We start from the raw sequence: 20526 nt of genomic DNA, 5'->3' as shown, positions 1-20526 counted from the left end.
GAACGCAGGAGATCTGGAAGGACGCACGCTCCTTCACTGATATACCTTTCTCTCTCGGCATCCTTATTGTTTCATCTTTTTTTTAAAAAAAAAGGGCTACAGGAATGAATCAAACTCCTTTGCTTTTGGTCTTGGCGTCTTTTAGGGCCCGGTTGGGGCCCCGAACAAGCATTCAGAAACCTTTGATATATCTCAAAATGTTCGTAGTGCCCTGGAAGCCAGCTGAATTGAGTCCGGTGAACAGGAAATCAGTAACAGAGTTGGAAGGGACCTTGGAGGTCATCTAGTCCAACCCCCTGCTCAGGCAGGAGACCTGGACTAGGGATTCGAACCGCCGAACTGCCGACCTTTTTGATCGACAAGCTCAGCGTCTTTAGCCACTGAGCCATCTAGTCAAGCAATTTCCTAATTTGTAGCTCAGGGTTGACCTGTGGGGTCCTTAGTGCTCTGTGAGCTTGCTTTGTTCATGACTCAAAGTAGGTAACATCATCAGTGCTAGTTTTGCCTTGGCACCAAGAGCCTTGGTGGCGCAGCAGACCAAAGTGCTGTTAAGTAGCACCAGCTGCCTGCAATTACCGCGAGTTCAAATCTCACCAGGCTCAAGGTTGACTCAGCCTTCCATCCTTCCGAGGTAGATAAAATGAGGACCCGGATTGTGGGGGCAATAAGCTGACTTTATATAAAAAAAAAGAAGAACACCGCTTGGGGGGGCGCCGAAAGCCCTACTAAGCAGGTATATACAAAAGTATGAAGGCTATTGCTTAATGCGAATCTCGAATCTCGCCAAGGCCTCAAGGTTGACTCAGCCTTCCATCCTTTCTAAGGTAGGTGAAATGAGGACCCAGTTTGTGGGGGGCAATAAGCTGACTTTGTATAAATATACAAAAGGATGAAGGCTATTGCTGAGCACATTGTAAGCCGCCCTGAGTCTTCGGAGAAGGGCGGCATATAAATCAAATTAAAAAAAAAAAATGCATTTTAAGCTGCCCTGAGTCTCCGGAGAAAGGGCGGCATGTAAATCGAACCAATAAATAAATAAATAAATAAATAAATAGTTTTGTGGGTTGACAAGCTGCATGGAAACCTTACGGATTATGTCAGACGCATCGCATCCAAGAAGTCCTATGAGGACATCTAAAGGAAGTTGAACATTTCAAAAGGAAACCTGGACATGGTCAAATCAGAAAGTGGATGTTTCAGAAAAAATAATTTTTCAGTGACAAATTCATTTCCTTCCCCTTTACTCAACATTTCCCACTTACTTAGGTTTTAACTTCTCAAAACCCAGGGAAAATGTTAGAAAATCATCCCTGCCTACCAGTGGGTGAAATCCAAATTTTTTTTACTACCGGTTCTGTGGGTGTGGCTTGGGTGGGCATGGCAGGGGAAGGATATTGCAAAATCTCCATTCCAACCCCACTCCTGGGGGAAGGATATTGCAAAATCCCCATTCCCACCCCACTCCAGGGGAAGGATATTGCAAAATCTCCATTCCCACTCCACTCCAGGGGAAGGATATTGCAAAATCTCCATTCCCACCCCCACTCTGGGGCCAGCCAGAGGTGGTATTTTCTGGTTCTCTGAACTGCTCAAATTTTCCGCTACCGGTTCTCCAGAACCTGTCAGAACCTGCTGGATTTCACATCTGGGCTGCCTCCCATGCGGATGCCATAACTCCACCCTGTTTTGCAACAGGGCATCGCCAATTCACAGGACTACTCCTTGGTCTCCTGGCCCTCAAAATCTTGCCCAGACAAACATCATTGTAATGAAAATGAAGTGGGTTTCAGGAAAAAAAAAAGAAATCTGTGAAATTGCCCTATCAGCTTTTTTTTTTTTAAAAGCAAGACCAGACAAGAAAAACAAATGTATTTTCTCGGTGATCAAACAGAAGATGAGCTATCCAAGCGGTGACTCGACGAAGACCTTTGCAATTAGTGCGATGGCCTTTGAAAATTGCTCTCTACGTCTGCAGCAGGCAGTTGCTGGAGCTATTACAGATTATGTTAAGATCGAATGTTAAATGCATCTGGTTAGTATCTGATTAATTCTTAATGCCTTCCTAGTTGTTTATATATTGGTTCCTTATCAAAGGGAAGCATCCGTTTGTTCTTCCTTTAGTACGCCTTTTCCTTCTCTTCTCTTCTTTTTTGCTTTCCGTTAGTTTGCTTAGCTTTTGCACGGAAGGGTGGGAGAGTTGTGTTGTTGTTGTTATTGTTGTTGTTGGTGGTGGTGGCATAGCCCAGATAGTTGCCGGCAGGTAAACAATTTGCAAATATCTTTTTTTTCTTGCAAATGTTATATAAATAATAGCACACACCACGTTGGGGGGGGGGAGAGAGGGAGAGAGAGAGAGTGGGAGAGAGGAAGAGATGGAGAGAGGGAGAGGAAGAGAGAGAAAGAGAGGGAAAGAGAAAGAGAGGGAGGGAGGGAGAGAGAGAGGGAGAGAGAAAAAGAGAGAGGGAGGGAGCGAGGGAGAGAGAAAGAAAGAGAGAGAAAGAGAGAGGAAGAGACGGAGAGAGGGAGAGAGAGAAAGAAAGGGAGAGAGAAAGAGAGAGAGGGAGGGAGAGAGGGAGAGAGGGAGAGAGGGAAAAAGAGAGAGGGAAAGAGAGAGGGAGAGAGAAAGAGAGAGGGAGGGGAAAGCGGGGGGGTTCCAGCACGCGCATACTCACCCATAATTAAATGCCCCCCCCCCGGCTCATGCATGCGTGCCCTTCCGCACTCCCTCCACTTTTGGCACACGATTGCACGGTGGGCCAGGTAGGCCTGTTTTTCACCCTCCCCAGGCTCCAGAGGCTTTCTTGGCACCTGGGGAGGATGAAAACAGCCTTCCCCAGCTCCCAAGAGGCCCTCTGGAGCCGGAAACGGCCTGTTTCCCAACTTCCGGTGGTCCCGAAAGACCAAAAATCAGCTGGCCAGCGCGTGCATATGCGCAAGAGCTGAGCTAAGGCAATGCTTGCGTGCCCACAGATATGGCTCCGCGTGTCACCTGGTGGCATACGTGCCATAGGTTCACCATCACAGGTGTAAGGTTTCCTATCTGAGCAGGGAGTTGGACCAGAAGACCTCCAAGGTCCCTTCTGTTCCTCTGTTATTCTCTTATTCTAAATTGTACTCACGGGCTTCTAGCTTTCAGTTTACATATATTTTTTTTTTCTTTCCAGTTCCTGCCCCTCTTCATTTTCATTCATGGCAAACGCCTGTAGTCTCGACAGCATTTGGCTGGTTGTAATAGTTGGCACCAGACAGCTGTTCACATTTCCCTGCAATGAGAAATGACTCGCACACCTTTTTGCCCTTCTCGGTGGAATGAGGGGTGTTGGAGAAAAGGCAGCAGTGACCTTCTCCCGAAGCTGAGCGTGAACAGAAAATGAATGAGGGAGAAATGAGCAAAGCCTAACTTGGAGGCTTGGGGAGGATGAGGAGGTTTCAGGGGAGCTTCTCTTGATGCAGTGTGAGAATAGGACAAAGCTTAGATGTGGGGTCTAGAATACGAGTGGCCCCCAAATTACAGTTCTCCATCAGAGGTGAATAATCTTTGTGGGACTAAGATGGGGAGCCCAGGTAATGCAAAATATGAAGGGAGGTCTAGGTTTGAGAGAAAGTTAGAGAACAGAAAGGAATAGAAAGCAGAGGAGGGGGAATAGAATAGAATAGAATAGAATAGAATAGAATAGAAATAGAATAGAATAGAATAGAATAGAATAGAATAGAATAGAATAGAATAGAATAGAACAGAACACAATACAATACAATACAATACAATACAATACAATACAATACAATACAATACAATACAATACAATACAATACAATACAATACAATACAATACGGAAGGGACCTTGGAGGTCTTCTAGTCAACCCCCTGTTCAGGCAGGAACCCTACACCATTTCAGGACAAATGGTTGGCCAATCTCTTCTTAAAAAAATCCTGTATTGGAGAATTCACAACTTCTGGAGCAAGTTGTTCTATAGGTTAGATGAAGGAAAAGAGGAGGAAAGGAAAGGAAAGGAAAGGAAAGGAAAGGAAAGGAAAGGAAAGGAAAGGAAAGGAAAGGAAAGGAAAAGGAAGGGAAGGGAAGAAGGGAAGGAAAGGGAAGGGAAGGGAAGGGAAGGGAAGGGAAGGGAAGAAGGGAAGGAAAGGAAAGGAAAGGAAAGGAAAGGAAAGGAAAGGAAAGAGGAAAGATGGAGGGAGAGGGAAGGAAAGGAGGGAGAGAGGAAGGAAAGGAGGGGAGGAGAGGAAAGATGGAGGGAGAGGGAAGGGAGGGAGGGAGGAAGAGAGGAAAGGAAGGGAGGAAAGGAAAGGAAAGGAAAAGAAAGGAAAGGAAGGGAAGGGAAGAAGGGAAGGAAAGGGAAGGGAAGAAGGGAAGGAAAGGAAAGGAAAGGAAAGGAAAGGGAAAGGAAAGGAAAGGAAAAGGAAAGGAAAGGAAAGGAAAGGAAAGAGGAAAGATGGAGGGAGAGGGGAAGGAAAGGCGGGAGAGAGGAAGGAAAGGAGGGAGGAGAGGAAAGATGGAGGGGAGGAGGGAAGGGAGGGAGGAGAAGAGAGGAAAGGAAGGGAGGAAAGGAAAGGAAAGGAAAGGAAAGGAAAGGAAAGGAAAGGAAAGGAAAGGAAAGGAAAAGGAAAGGAAAGGAAAGGAAAGGAGCTTGTGTGCATGACTTTTAATGGAGTGACTGTGATCAGAATTAAAACTGTAGCCTTTGGAGCACAGTCTTGTCCTGTGTAGAGTAGACTCGTTCCCAGGCTGACCTTGGGAAGGACAGGCAGGTGGTGGCATGAAGGAACCGGTGAGAACACTCCTAGTTGGTTTCAGGCAATTTCCTCACAAACATCAAAAACATAGTTTTTTTTCCTTTTTGGTTTTAATTCCAGTTTCACGTGAAAGTCCATTGTCTCTCCCACCTAGCACGCACACGCACACACATACATCACACACACATACACACATACACACACAAACCCAGCTCGATTGGTGCAGTCCTTGGGAGCACTATGGATTGGGTCGTTCCCCAAAACCCTCCAGAGAAATTTTTAGATCTGGGTCAAATGGATGTTTTTCCTGCCCATCAGAATCCGGACTTAGCTGTCTGAGCAATTGAGCATTTGATTGCTCAGCTATTCAGCGCTCAGCCGATCGGCACCGGCTCTTCGCTGTCACCAGAGGAGCAAAATCAATACATGTATCGGGTTCTGGCTTTTAGTGGTTGCAATTGTGTGTGTGTGTGTGTGTGTGTGTGTGTGTGTGTGTGTGCGTGTGTGCGTGTGTAAGGCTGGTGCATGTTTTCCTGGGTTCGCTTTCTGCATAGATTCCGTCACCAGTTTTGGAATATCGTTTCCTTGGGCTCTGCATCTCAACTCTGCACCGATTGGCTCTTCTCTGTTGCTCTTTGGGGAACAGTTGCAGTTGTGTAGATACGTGTTCACAAGATGAAACTGGAGGAATTGGGTGTTTCTAATGATGTTGTGGTCCGCCCGCAGCCTGCGGAGCTGGCAGCGGGAGTCAGACAGCGATGAGGCTGAGGAAGAACATGGGCCAGTCCTGGAGGCTGGGGAAGGCCCGGATGAGGGCTCTGCGTCGGAGGCAGAGATGGAGCCAGGGGCCATCGGGGAGTGATGTGCGGACTTCGGAGCCTCCAGAGACTGACAGTAGAGAGGCCGAGGGAACAGGAGGGAGCCTGTTCCGAGGAAGAGCCGCCAGAAGGCAGAAGCAGCTAAAGCAGAGAGGACGACTCCGGAGTAAGGCCAGGAGATGATTGGCCCCTCCCATAAGGCTCCCAAAAGACCAGCAACGGCTCTTGGCCTCTTTGCTGGAAAACAACGTTGAGAGATTTGCTTCTTGTTTCACTGTATTCATTTCTTGTCGGTGTCTTCTGTTCCTGAACTTTTTGCCAAGAGAAGCCTTTGGCAGTTTGCCTAACTATCTCAAGGTCGGTGATAAACTTCTCTTCTCACCCAAAAGGCTTCTTCAGCTCTGAAGATTCAGAAGAAGCTTCTTGGATGGGAAGCAAAACGTCTTCAAAGAAAAAACAAGAAAGTCCAGTTGCCTCTTGAAAAAACAACTTTGGGACAACCAGGACCTGGAGGTCTTGAGAATCTCCATAGATCAGGGGTCAGCAACCTGCAGCTCTGGAGCCGCATGTGGCTCTTTCATCCCTCTGCTGTGGCTCCCTGTCGCCGGTCAACTCCACAATTGATAGGGCTTTCGGTTAGGACAGGTAGAGGAAAAAGGACGCCGTGCTAGGACGAGACTGTGATGGGGGAACTGGACTTCCGGTCGGCTCCAGAATTGAACGGGGGATTCCGGTTAGGACCTTTGTGGCGTGTTTAAGGTTGCCGATTCCTGCCATAGACAAAGAGACAGGTGGAAGAGTAGAATTTCTGAGCCAATCCTATTGATCTTCACCTGGAGCTTTCCCCAACTTTTTATTCTCGCTTCAGGATGACTTTGTCCTGCTGTTTGCTTCGCCAGCTCTGCGCCGCCATCGATTTGGGGCCGTTTGTTTGCAGGGCTACAGATATCCGCCTAGAAAGAGCTGCGGTGGGTCAAGGGGACCATCCATTATTAATGGACTGGTGGTTGCGGGAGGCTCTTTGGGGATGGAGGAGCAGGAGGGGAAGGGTCCAAGATGAAAGGAGGGAGGGAGGAGGGTCGTGATCAGGTGGTCCGCCTCTTTACCTAGAGGGAGAATGGCTGGCTGAAGTAACACGGAGCCAATTACGGAGTTCGAAATGCCAGCAGCTACACTTAAGGAGACGAAGGAGCGGTTTAAAAAGAAGGGGTGGAGAGAGAAAGAGAAAGAATAGAAGTGAGACCAAGAAGGAGGGGAGGAATGAGGTGGGAAGGTTAGGAAGATATAGGAGAGCTGTTACTTCTTCCTCTCCACCCCTCCCCTTCAAGCAAGAACCTCATTAACACATCGCGGAGGGGCCAACCTGAGGTTCCATTAAAAGAGCCTCTCCAGCCGGCGGGTGGGTGCGGCAGGCAGCCGAGAGGCCATGATCAAATGGCTTGAAAGAAACTGTCATTAAATTTTCATCGGCTGATTGCCCGGAGAAGAGGCAATTCTGGGTCACAAGGGAGGTGGCTGGCAGAGGGGCCTCTCTCTCTCTCTCTCTCTCTCTCTCTCTCTCTCTCTCTCTCTCTCTCTCTCTCCTCTCTCTCTTCTTCTCTCTCTCTCTCCTCTCTCTCTCTCTCTCTCCGTGTGTGTGTGTTGGGGAGGGTAACACAAGGAACTTTTCAAAGATATGGCAGGGGAGATGGGGTTAGAGACAGGGTTGAAATCCAGCAGGTTCTGACAGGCTTCTGGAGAACCGGCAGCGGAAATTTTGAGTAGTTCGGAGAACCGGCAAATACCACCTTTGGCTGGCCCCAGAATGGGGAGGGAATGGAGATTTTGCAGTATCCTTCCCCCAGGAGTGGGTGGGAATGGGGATGAATGGGGATTTTGCCATATCCTTCCCCCAGGAGTGGGGAGGGAATGGGGATTTTGCAGTATCCTTCCCCTGGAATGCGGTGGGAAGAGAGATTTTGCAATATCCTTCCTCCAGGAGTGGGGAGGGAATGGGGATTTTGCAGTATCCTTCCCCCAGGAGTGGGGTGGGAATGGGGATTTTGCCGTATCCTTCCTCCAGGAGTGGGGAGGGAATGGGGATTTTGCAGTATCCTTCCCCTGGAGTGGGGAGGGAATGGGGATTTTGCAGTAACTTTCCCCTGCCACTCCCACCAAGCCACGCCCACAGAACCGGTAGTAAACAAATTTGAATTCCACCACTGTTGGAGAGGGGCAAGGTTAAGTCCTTGACGGTTGGTAGATATACTGTAAGAAACATCTCATCATCCGGTTCTCCAGCTCCGCTCCAGAAGACAGCAGAGCGCAGCAGGTCTGCCAGCTAAATCCTGGCGTGGCTGGGGATGTTCAGCAGACATTTTTTTGAAGCCAGTAATCAGCTGCCTCAAGACACGGGATTTCTCTCCTGGACTGGAAAGAGAAATAGTCGGGAATAGTTGGGTTGTAATTATTATTACACCTTTGAGTCCAATCATGTTCATCATCATTTTTGCTTTTGGTTTTTGCTTTTGATGCTTTTTGGGGCAGCCGTTGGTAAGGGGGGGGCCTCGTCAAAGAGGCATGTCCACCTACGTGAACGAGAAGGAAAATGAGAGTTGGCATCGAATAATCCCTTTTCCTTCTTTCCTTCCTTCCTTCCTTCCTTCCTTCCTTCCTTCCTTCCTTCCTTCCTTCCTTCCTTCCTTCCTTCCTTCCTCCTTCTATCTGTCTCCTTCTTTCCTCCCTCCCTCCCTCCCTCCTTCCCTCTTATCTATCTCCTTCCTCCCTCCCTCCTTCCCTCCTTCTAACTTTCTCCTTCCTCCCTCCCTCCCTCCCTCCTTCTACTTCCTTCCTTTCTTCCTCCCTTCCTCTCTCCCTCCCTCCTTCTGTCTCCCTTCTTTCCTTCCTTCCTCCCTTCCACCCTCCCTCCCTCCTTCCCTCCTTCTATCTGTCTCCTTCCTTCCTCCCTCCCTCCTTCCCTCCTTCTACCTTTCTCCTTCCTCCCTCCCTCCCTCCTTCTCCTTCCTTCCTTTCTTCCTCCCTTCCTCTCTCCCTCCCTCCTTCTGTCTCCATTCTTTCCTTGCTTCCTCCCTCCCTCCCACCCTCCCTCCTTCCTTCCCTCCTTCTATCTGTCTCCTTCCTTCCTTCCTTTCTCTCTCCCACCCTCCCTCCTCCCTCCTTCTGTCTCCTTCTTTCCTTTCTCCTTCTATCTGTCCCCCTTCCTCCATCCCTCCCTCCTTCCCTCCCTCCTTCTATCTCCTTCCTTCCGTTCTTCCTTCCTTCGTTCCTCCCTCCTTCCCTCCTTCTATCTGTCACCTTCTTTCTTTCCTTCCTTCCTTCCTTCCTTCCTTCCTTCCTTCCTTCCTTCCTTCCTTCCTTCCTTCCTTCCTTCCTTCCTTCCTGAATTGCTCCTGAATTGGGATGTCAGTTGCATTTTCATGCTTGCAATGGAAGGATATAATGACGTTACATCAATTATCTCTCTCCCAAACACATTGGTCATGAAGGAAGTTGCAATTTCTGATCTAATTAATTGCTGCATTTTAAGAATCCGTACAGAAGAGCAAGGGGAGGAAAAAAATGAGCATGAGCTGAGATTTATGGAAAGGGGATACTTCTGCATGACAGTATTTGGCTCCTGAGGATGATGGTTTCTGTGCAAGCTTCTTGATGGCTTTCCCTCCACTTCTCTTCCTCCTTTCCCAGTCTGCTTGCCTCTTTCTTTCTCTATTCCTGCATGGATCTGTTCTTCTGTACTTGGTAAGAGGCATTAATGCAGTCGGATAGTAACATGCATAATAATCACCATCTCCAGGGAGTTGAAATGCTGTGGTGAGAATGAAGTGTAAATGATGGCATTGATTAGTTGGAATCAATAGAAATCCAAAACTAAAAAGCAGTCGCCACAGACCCAGGTAGAATATGGATGTTTCTCAGTAAGGAATATTTATAGATTTCCTATTCGTGCATCCAGATAAAGAGAAATAAGCACACAGAATTCATGTCCAACATGCTCCATGAGCTCAGCAGGTCCATTCACTTGTTCTACTTGTGGTTAGTCAAGGAATCCAAAACTGGTAATCCAGCCTGAAATATCTGGCCGACTGTGCCATGAACCACAAGAATAACAATAATTTGCAGCAATTTTCTCATCAAGGATTGGTTGGACAATTTTTTTTTTCATCCATCCAGTTTTACCATGAGAGGAGACCACAGAACTTTGATGCAACAAAACTCTGGCATTTGGAAGGACTTTCTCTGTAGGAATGGTATGGAAAAACCCAAGGAGCTCATTAGCTTCCCAAAATACAGCTGTTTGTCTTACCCCAATGCAGGACTGAGACCGAAAGGTTTGAATAAATTAGGGAATAGACATCACTCATGTTCAGAGCCCAGCTCTGCATGCAGGAAAACCCAGTAGCTTAGCTCAGCATTTCTAAGTTGAGATGGGAAGGATATTTTTTTAAAAAAATCTGAAACCGTGGGGAGCTCCTGCCAATCAATGCAAATTATATTAGGGCTGTAAAATAAATTACACCAGTCTGAAAATAAGTTATGGTAGAGAGGTAAAATAAATGATTCTATGGATGGAAATAAATTACGCCAGGGAGGTCGAATAAATCTGCCATGAACATTGCGTAGGCTGCACCAGGGAAGGTCTGTGGCCATCTTTCATACTTGGCTGGAGAAGTTCTGCAAATTGAAATGCTGATCTGGCAAAACGCCATTCAAGAGAGCAAGTCTAGGCAAACGTTACGTGCAAAACCTTTGTTTGGGAAATTTATATGAAAAATAGGTTGGAGGCTTTGCATACAAAAAGTAGAAATGATCCCATAGGTAGCTACATAGACTAAAATGTCAGGGTATCTGTTAAGGCAGCTATGTTTATTGAAGGAACGTAGAAATCAGCAAACACTATTTACTAGAAGGCTAGGCTAGGCTAGGCTAGGCTAGGCTAGGCTAGGCTAGGCTAGGCTAGGCTAGGCTAGAATAGAATAGAATAGAATAGAATAGAATAGAATAGAATAGAATAGAATAGAAGAGAAGAGAAGAGAAGAGAACAGAAGAGAACAGAAGAGAAGAGAACAGAACAGAAGAGAATAGAATAGAATAGAATATAGAAATGAATAGAATAGGAGTAGAGTAGAATAGAATAGAATAGAATATAGAGTAAAATATAGAAATGAATAGAATAGGAGTAGAGTAGAGTAGAGTAGAGTAGAGTAGAATAGAATAGAATAGAATAGAATAGAATAGAATAGAATAGAATAGAATAGAATAGAATAGAATATAGAGTAAAATATAGAAATGAATAGGAGTAGAGGAGAGGGGAGGAGAGGAGAACAGAACAGAACAGAACAGAACAGAACAGAACACTACCTACCAAGCACCCAAATTATGTCACGTCTTCCCTTCTTCTCCATTTGTAGCAAAACCACTTCAGAAGAAGACAGCAAACAGCCAGCTCAGGCAGTGACCCATGTGCCTGCACAACCCACATACGCTCCAACCTGGGAGGAAAGAGTGACCGTGGAAATTGACTCCATCAAGGCAGGAGAAGAAGGTGGGATCACTTTGGAAGATCTGAGAAACTTGGTGGGACTGAATGAATGGAAGAGGAAAAAGAATCAACCTGAAGCAAGAAGGATAGATTCAGTCATGGTGGTGATGGGCGGGGGGGGGGGGGGGGGAGGTTGCAAGCTCTTAAGGATCAGGTTGGAGGGGGGTGTGAGGATCCTAGGAGAACACCTACATGGTCCTTAAGAGTTGATGCCAACTTGTTGGCACTTAATCAATCAACGGAATGCAAGATTTAAAAAAGGTTTGCGTGCCAAACTGAACTGAATTCGGTGGCATAAACATATGACGTGGTACCCAGCTAGCAGATTGTGTATAGAGTACTAGCTGATAACCTGGCATTGCCTGGGTATTTATTTATTTATATTTATTTATACACACACTCAAACACACACCAAGGAGTGTTAGGGATGTCTTACCCCCACAGTATTTTTATCCAGAGAGTAGGTCATCTGTGTACCAAGTTTGGTTAAAATTGCTTGAGGCATTCCAGAGTTATGCTGGAAGACACCCCCCCCCCCCCCCGAGGGATGTTAGGGATGTCTTACCCCCCACAGTATTTTTATCCAGAGAGTTAGTCATCTGTGTACCAAGTTTGGTTGAAATTGCTCGAGCCATTCCAGAGTTATGCTGGCACAAACATACATACATACATACATACATACATACATACATACATACATACACACATCCTTTTTTATATATATAGAAGATTGCTCCTGAATCCTTCCTCTCTCCATCAAGCAAATGAGTCTATATTTAATAATCATCTACCAAATAGCCCCGCTTATCTCCCAGCTAGGAAACAGGATCCGTGCTCTGCTGTCCCTGTCTCTTTCCCTCCTAGCTCTGTTGCTTACCTTAATGGGGAAATGATGATTGATAATTGAGGTAGTTTTCCCAAGACGGGTGGCCATTCATCCTGGTGACTTGGTCTTTATTCTCCCAAGCTGAGCGATGTTATGTGGGTAATCATAATAATACTAATGGCATTAGAGTTAGCAATTAGATTAATGCCAGACGCTGGCGAAACGAAGCCAGCGGCAGTCAGTCAGTCCCGTCGTAGCACTCCAGGTAATTCCATTAAGGGCTCCTGATTCAGTGAAACAAGACAGTGTTTGATGTACTTCGCTACCTATGTCAGCCCAGAAGGAAGAGACAGGGGCCTGCAGAATTTCGAGGTTAGGTCCCTTTGGTTTAATCCAGTTGCCTAGACAGACAAGGCAGGCAACAGGGCCTAGGGGCATCTACAGGACAAGTCAAAAGAGTCAAGTTGGGGGGGCCATGACCTGCAAGTCAGAGACCTGCTCCTTTAAGGATGCAGCATCCCAAAGGACACCCCCACGAGACCTGGAGATTCCCTCCAAGAAAAAGGAAAGCATCTTCAGCAAAAGACATGTCAAATGCTTCTGCTGAAAATAAAGTTTTCCCTATCCAATCTAGGGCATGGTGCCCAACTTTGCTTCTTGGCATTGTCCAAAGTCAACGCTGTGGTCATGCGGCCAGCAAGGCTATACCACCAAAGGCTCATGGAACGCTGTTACCTTCTCATCAAGTGGTACCTATTCCCGGGAGTGCTTGCGGCACACTTGCCCCAATATCCTCCATTCGAGGGTTGGGATCTGTTCCGCTATGCTTCTACCCAGGGGTGAAATGCTACCGGTTTGCTCCAATTCAGATGAACCGGTAGTTAAAAAAAGCTACTGGTTCCTCTGAACCGGTATTTCTGACGATCAGCTGTGTTGCGCGGTTCTAGTGAAGCTAAATCATGCGGCACAGCTGATCCCCCCTCGCTGTTCTACATACCTTCCCAAGCCTCCTTTTGGCACGTACAGCGCACATTTGGTGCGCACCACACATGCGCACCACACAAGCGCACACACACGCACAGTGCGCATTTGGCATGCAGAACAGATGCACGGCCAGCAAACTGGTAACAAACCGGTTCAGATTTCACCACTGCTTCCATCCATCTGCGTTTCCAATAGCATTGCCCCAGTCATTATCTCCTGGAGTGGCACAGCGCCTGCAGAACTGGTGCCCAAAGAACTGGTGCTGGTTGCTCAAGCGCCAGCTCTTTGGGCCAGGCAACCAGCTCCCTAGACTCTGGGGTGCTATCCGGGGTCCTGAGCCCCGAATGTTGACCCGGAACTGGGCAGCGTGAAGACTCAGGGAAGATGGAGGAAAACAAGGCAGCCATCTTTTGCATTAGGCCTTCAGGCCTGTCGCTTGCATTTGCCTGCTTTCGAACTGCTAGTTTGGCAGGAGCTAGGGGGCAAGGAACAGGAGCTCATCCCATCACATGGCGCTGGGGCCTCGAACCCAGGCTGTCAGTTTTCCAGCTGTCAAGTACAGCGTCTTTAATCGTTGAGCCATCATGCCCCCACTTATGCTCCCGATAGCAAAAAAAACAACAACATCAGTCCCTAAGTTTAGGAAAAGAAGAGTCAAGGTACTAAGTGGGGTGTCACCCTTTCTTCTCTGATCAAGAGGTTGTGAGGTTAGGTGGTGGCCATCACGGTGACATCCAGGTGGTGGCTGAAGTCACAGCGTTCTTGGAATTAGTGATTGCAATCAGAAAAAAACCGAATAGATGGGAGGGATCTCGAAAGAGAGAGAGAGAGAGAGAGAAGAGGGAGACACAAAGAAATCCATGCATTGGGCAGGATCCAGGCAGTCTGTTGCTCCATGGATATCTATTCAGTCATAGCTATGTGGTGCCTCTGCCCCTTCCCTTCTCCAGTGGGGTCACAGGGAAAGCAACTGGCAACTAATGATTGAGGAAATGAGGCTCTATTCTTCCATTGTCAAGGCTCACAGGAGAGGCAGGCCTTCCTTCCTGGGCAAGGGATTGGAGGGACAAAGAATAATGGCCACGGCGAGAACAAGACTGCTGGGGGAAGATAATGAGACAGGCAGGAAGACAGGCTGGAGAGCATCTCCAGACACAAAGCAACAATGGCTTGGAACTTCCTAATAAGGTCAGATCTGAGCTTCAGCTGGTTCTCAGAAAGCTCAGAAAACGCTATGGAGGCTTAGGCGAAGATAACAAGGCCAGCAACGTGGTTAAGGGAGAAGAGGGCACCAGTAAGAGGCTGGTGTCTATGTAACCCTGGTTAATCCTTCATCCATTCTACCTTCCACCTCTTCTTCTATCCCACATTCAACCAATGCTTATGGAGAGTCTCGGTCATCCAGGTCATGGTTGTCCCAAAGGTTCTTTTCCAATGGCAACTGGATTTTTTCCCCTTGAAAATAGAATAACAAGAGTTGGAAGGGACCTTGGAGGTCTTCTAGTCCAACCCCTTGCTTAGGCAGGAAACCCTACACCACTTCAGACAAATGGTTATCTAATCTCTTCTTAAAAACTTCCAGCATTGGAGCATTCACAACTTCTGGAGGCAAGTTGTTCCATTGATTAATTGTTCTCACCGTCAGGAAATTTCTCCTTAGTTCTAAGTTGCTTCTCTCCTTGATTAGTTTCCACCCATTGCTTCTTGTTCTGCCCTCAGGTGCTTTGGAGAATAGCTTGACTCCCTCTTCTTTGGGGCAGCCCCTGAGATGTTGGAAGACTGCTATCATGTCTCCCCTAGTCCTTCTTTTCATTAAACTAGACATACCCAGTTCCTGCAAATGTTTCACTTCTCATAGGTGAAGAAGCTTCTTGAATGAGAAGCGAAACATTTTCAAGAAAAAAACCAAGGAAGCCCAGTTGCGTTTTGAAAAGCACCTTTGGGATATGCAACCAATGCCTTCTCCTTCCCCTTCTCTTTCGCAATGATGCCAACATCTCTTTTACCTGGCCTTCAGCTTTGGGCACACCCTCAGAATCCATCATCTTGGTTTCTCTATCTCTCAAGGAAGCGCAGCAAGAGATAAAATAGAATTTCTGGTGTTGCATAACATTTGGAACTCTTCTATCGTTTCTGCACATTTTTTCTTTCTGCTCCTGAACTCCAGGGGCATTTTTCATGATCTAGATCAATCTCAAGTTGGCTCAAGAGAATGGCCTGGTCATCCGAGATCAACCCATCATAAAAAATAAGAGCCTTTGGAACTTATTTTAGTAGGTCAGGAAAGGTGAAGAGGGCGTGAGCCAATAGTCCACCTATATTTCTGGTACTTCTTTGTTGTTGTTGTTTGTTGTTGTTCCAGTTGAAAGAACAGAAAAAGCCTATTTCAACTTATCAAATTCTGAAAAGTCCCTATTTTGGGTCCACTAAAAAGATTGAACTCTCCTCCACTCCATTTTCATAAAAAATTGGTTCAACGTTCGTTGTCTGGCTTTGCTTTCATAGTCTTAAACTATTCGGTTTCTTATTCATACTGAAGTCTTAGCTATTAGGGGGTTCTATTTTTGATGGAGCAGTAAATTTTTTTTAAAAAAAAAATTCTATAATGCCCCAATTCTCTAATTGTCTAAGAAATGCCTTTAATGTTTGACGTTCAGTTTTTATTTTAATAGAGCGCTATTGCAATTCCTTCCCTTCCTTTCCCTTCCCTTCTTCCTCCCCTCCTTTCTCCTCCTCTTCCCCACATCTCTGACAACATTATATAAAAAAAATAAAGGTGGGATAGAAAAAAATAAATGAAACATACGCAAATGTGTTAGAAAGGAAGAGAAAGAAAAGACTTCAGATGACTTTGGATGGGAATAGAAGTAAAGGTGTATTTTTGCAGATAAAAATGCAAACATTTACAATCCCTTTAAGGGTTTTTTTTTTTAGTTCTTTATACCACAGCCTAATATAGCTATTCCCTGTGAATATCCCCCCCCCCCAAAGATGTAAATTCCAAACCAAAATGGATACACCATCAACTATTTATCACACCTTCGTCTTCCCTTCGAGTAGTGCCTGATTGCAGTTCAGCACCAAGGACAGAGCTCTCTGCTCAAGGGACAAAGGGGAGATGTCCAGAAGGACCGGAAGCCTCTTCAGGCCCCTTTTCACACGTAAAACTAAGAATAATGAGTTTTTATCAAGTGAACGGGAGCTTGTTTTCTTCGCCTGGGCCTTTTGTGCCACACAGCTTTTAAAACTCTGCTTAGCGATGTTAGAAACTCATAAGGATGATAATTGGCGAGATTAGAAATTAGCACACGGGTGGCTTGTCTCAGATGACAATACAATGGTTTTCCTACTGCAATTATAGTGCAGGAGGCATGTAAAGGGATGGTTATTAAGATATCTGTCTGTCTGTCTGTCTATCATCTATCTACATCCCCCCCTCTGTGTGTGTGCGTGTGCGTGTGGGCGCATGCAATCTTGATCTCTCTCATCTCTCTATCTATCTATCTATCTATCTATCTATCTATCTATCTATCTTTCTATCTATCTATCTCTATCTATTTATCTATCTCTATATCTGCTCTCTCTCTCTCTTTCTTTATATATATATATATATATATATATATATATATATATATATATATATATATATGCTATATCTATCTAGCTATATCTATCTAGCTATCCATCCATCCATCCATCTATCTATCTATCACCCTCATATCCCTCTTTCTCTCTTCTCTCTCTCATCTCGCACTCATCTATCATCATCATATCCCTCTTTCTCTTCTCTCTCTCTCTCCCCTCATATCCCTCTTTCTCACTTCTCTCTCTCATCTCTCATCTATCACCATCATATCCCTCTTTCTATCTATCTATCTATCTATCTATCTATCTATCTATCTATCTATCTATCTCCCACCTCTCTCTCTCTCTCTCTCTCTCTCTCTCTCTGTGTGTGTGTGTGTGTGTGTTATCTCTCTCTCTTCTCTCTCTCATCTCTCTCATCTATCTACGTTGGTAGCATTCTGAGCTCTCAGTAACTAACAAGCATTTGGGGTGGGTCCATGAGAGTTAAATGAATGAAAACAGAAATCAGTTTTGCAACAGCTAGGAAAAGATAGATATTTGGTTCTCTTTTAAATTTTAAAACAGGCGCTCTGCTCTAATTTTTACCGGAGTAACGTCTTTTAGACAAGGGCTGTTAATCCACCCGACTCCATTATTTTTCGGATCTCAATCAGCTGCCACCCTCCCCATTGAAAGCCTCGGTTGCTCCCCAGAGCAGGGGAAACAATATAGAAATGACCAAAGAATCTGCATGGGGGTGTTTTTTCTCTCTTTCTTTCATGTGCCTAATAGCTCCCCTGGGGGGAGATATTTAGATTGGGAAAATGGCAGGAAAGGCTGGGAGATTAAATGTCACCGCTCTGATCAAAAGCAGCAGCCTGGTGCCCCGTTTGCTTTCAAGGAAAGAAAATAAAAATGAAAAGAGCTGACCAGGATTCTCCCGCGTTTAGCTAAGTTTGGCTCACTGGCAATTTTTGGTGACCACATCTGACCGTCTTTGTCTACCCTTTTCCTCTCTTTCCAGATGTGTCTCTCATTGTAGCTGACAAGGACTCCAAAGAAATTCTTGCGAAATACAACATCCCTGTGAAATACCTCCGTCCTTTCCATCATTATCACTGTGCCTTGGTGCTGGTGAGTCATGCAATCCAGGGGTGCCCAACCCTCCGGCCGCGGACCGGTACTGGTCCATGGCCTGTTAGAAACTGGGAAGCCCAGCTGGAGGTGAGCAGCGGGTGTGTGAACCCTACTGTAAACTGTGCATGCGTGGGATCTAAGCTGCATCCTTCTCCTCTCCACCCATCATCCCAGTCCATGGAAAAATGGTCTTCCATGAAACTGGTCTCTGGTGCCAAAAAAAGATTAGGGGACCGCTGACGTCATCTACCTGTTTAGACTTTAAAGGAGAATGTTTGCAGTTGAAAGGAGGGGTTATACTGCTGATGTTATTTGGTTTGTTACCTAGTTGGGTAATGAAACATCTGCAAGAAAACAACCAAGCTCAGAGAGCATCAAGGACCCCACAGTCCTCCTCCTCCTCCTCCTCCTCCTCCTCCTCCTCCTCCTCCTCCTCCTCCTCCTCCTCCTCCTCCTCCTCCTCCTCCTCCTCCTCCTCCTCCTCCTTTCCACAAACTCCACTCCCTTCTAGTTGAGTAATGAAACATCTGCAAGAAAACAACCAAGCTCAGGGAGCATCAAGGACCCCACAGTTCTCCTCCTCCTCCTCCTCCTCCTCCTCCTCCTCCTCCTCCTCCTCCTCCTCCTCCTCCTCCTCCTCCTCCTCCTTTCCACAAACTCCACTCCCTTCTAGTTGAGTAGTGAAACATCTGCAAGGAAAACAACCAAGCTCAGGGACCATCAAAGACCCCATAGTTCTCCTCCTCCTCCTCCTCCTCTTCCTCCTCCTTCCACAAACTCCACTTCCTTCTAGTACTGATGATGTTACCTAATTGGGTAATGAAACATCTGCAAGAAAACTACAAGCTCAGAGAGCAGCAAGGGCCCTAATAGGCTTATAGGCCCTTATCGATCCTGACCGGCTCAAGGTTGACTCAGCCTTCCATCCTTCCAAGGTCTGTAAAATGTGGACCCAGATTGTTGGGGGAAGAGACTGACTCTGTAAACTGCTTAGAGAGGGCTGGAAAGCACTGTGAAGCAGTATATAAGTCTAAGTGCTATTGCTATCTCTGTACTTAAATGCAAAAACATAATCAAAAGAGGACGCTCTTCTCCAAAGTCCTTGCAGGTGGCAAGCTAGCTCATCTAGAAGAAAGCTACCCGAGATTGCTGGGACCCTAACATTTGAGCCATTCTACTTCTTTGCGCCGCGGCAACAATTTCTTCACTTCAAAGCTTTCCCACCACCAAAGGGGAGGTGGGGACAGGGCATGCTTCCAGATGGCTAATGTTCCTAGCAAAAGCAAACAAAACCCATTTGCAATCTAAACACCAAAGAGAAGCCATTAGGAGAACAAAATAGCAGATGCGGACCAGATGTTGAGATGGCTGCAAGAGAATATCCCCCATGGATGAGAACTTGGACGGGATGATTTTAACCTGTCGTTGAAAAGCTGGGGGGAAAAAACCCCACAACTTGGAGCGCTACGTTCTACCAAAAAACAATGGCTACCAACCTGTATCCTTCACGAGTCAAAAAGAGGGCTGTGAAAAAATCTACAGACCCCTCGCATCCTGGACATAAACTGTTTCAACTCCTACCCTCAAAACGACGCTATAGAGCACTGCACACCAGAACAACTAGACACAAGGACAGTTTTTTTCCCTGAACGCCATCACTCTGCTAAACAACTAATTCCCTCAACACTGTCAAACTATTCATTAAGTCTGCACTACTATTAATCTTCTCATCGTTCCCATCACCCGTCTTCTCCCACTTATGACTCTATGACTGTAACCTTGTTGCTGTTATCCTTACGATTTATATGGACTGTTTCCTAATATGATTTGATTGCTTATTTGTTCCCTATGACTATCATTAAGTGTTGTACCTTATGATTCTTGACGAATGTATCTTTTCTTTTATGTACACCGAGAGCATATGCACCAAAGACAAATTCCTTGTGTGTCCAATCACACTTGGCCAATAAAAAATTCTATTCTATTCTATTAAAACCCAAGTTCCGTCACCGAAAAGGTTTGGTTCTCAAATGCTCTTTGCAGAGAATACAACGTCTACAGGGGGAGCGAGATCTTGTTGCTGGTCAAGCTGTTGAAAATCCACCAGTTCAAGGGGTCTGCTTTGCCCGTCCCCTCCTCACCCTTTGCCCAATTTTTGTTGAAGAAGGCACATTCTTGGCTTGCTTGGAGGGGCTTCCGTTGCTCAGCCAAGCAAAGGAGGAAGAGGGAGAGAGAGAGAGAGAGGCAAAACTCTCCCTGGCCCTGTTACTAATCTTTGCGGCATCAAAGGCATTAAAAGGAACAACTTGACATTCAAAGGCAGCTAAAGAAACAGCCTGACATGTTTGCTTTTCCGCATGAGCGGTGAAAGGGAAGGGGGTGGGGGCACGGCTGGTGGAGAGTGTGTGAAAACGGGCAGAAGGAATGAGAGGCCCAAAGTGGAAGAAAGACACAAAAATAGCAGTGAGAAAACAGGAATGAAAGAGAAGGAGTAGCGAAGACGGAGACATCTATCTGTCCATCCATCCATCCATCTATCTATCCATCCATCCAGGATCAAGGAGAGAAGCAACCTAGAATTAAGGAGAAATTTCCTGGCAGTGAGAACAAATAATCAGTGGAAAGAGTTGCCTTCAGAAGTTGTGGATGCTCCATCACTGGAAGTTTTTAAGAAGAGATTGGACAACCATTTGTCTGAAGTGGTGTAGGGTTTCCTACCTGAGCAGGGAGTAGAAGACCTCCAAAGTCCCTTCCAATCCTTTATTCTGTTATTCTCTTATCCATCCATCTCTATCCATTATATGTCTGTCAGTCAGTGTGTCTTCATCCAGCCATCCATAATCTATCTCTCTCCATCCATCTCCATCTCCATCTCCATCTTCTATCGATCTCCATCCATCTTTC

At 46.1% G+C, this 20526-nt stretch overlaps 1 protein-coding gene across 1 annotated transcript in view; it reads left to right on the top strand.

Annotated features, from left to right (window-relative positions):
- The window catches only part of CCDC33 (coiled-coil domain containing 33), a 97764-nt gene that overhangs the window by 30856 nt on the left and 46382 nt on the right, over window positions 1-20526 (top strand). Inside the window, 2 exon segments of the mRNA XM_070953739.1 lie at window positions 10978-11111; window positions 17510-17619. Coding sequence (XP_070809840.1) covers window positions 10978-11111; window positions 17510-17619 — 244 coding nt within the window.

Source organism: Pituophis catenifer, unplaced genomic scaffold (assembly GCF_029215685.1).
Source record: "Pituophis catenifer annectens isolate HBS135680 unplaced genomic scaffold, rPitCat1.0.hap2 SCAF_14, whole genome shotgun sequence".
In the NCBI taxonomy this organism is placed as follows: Eukaryota; Metazoa; Chordata; class Lepidosauria; order Squamata; family Colubridae; genus Pituophis; species Pituophis catenifer.
This window is presented reverse-complemented; position numbering and strand designations above follow the sequence as displayed.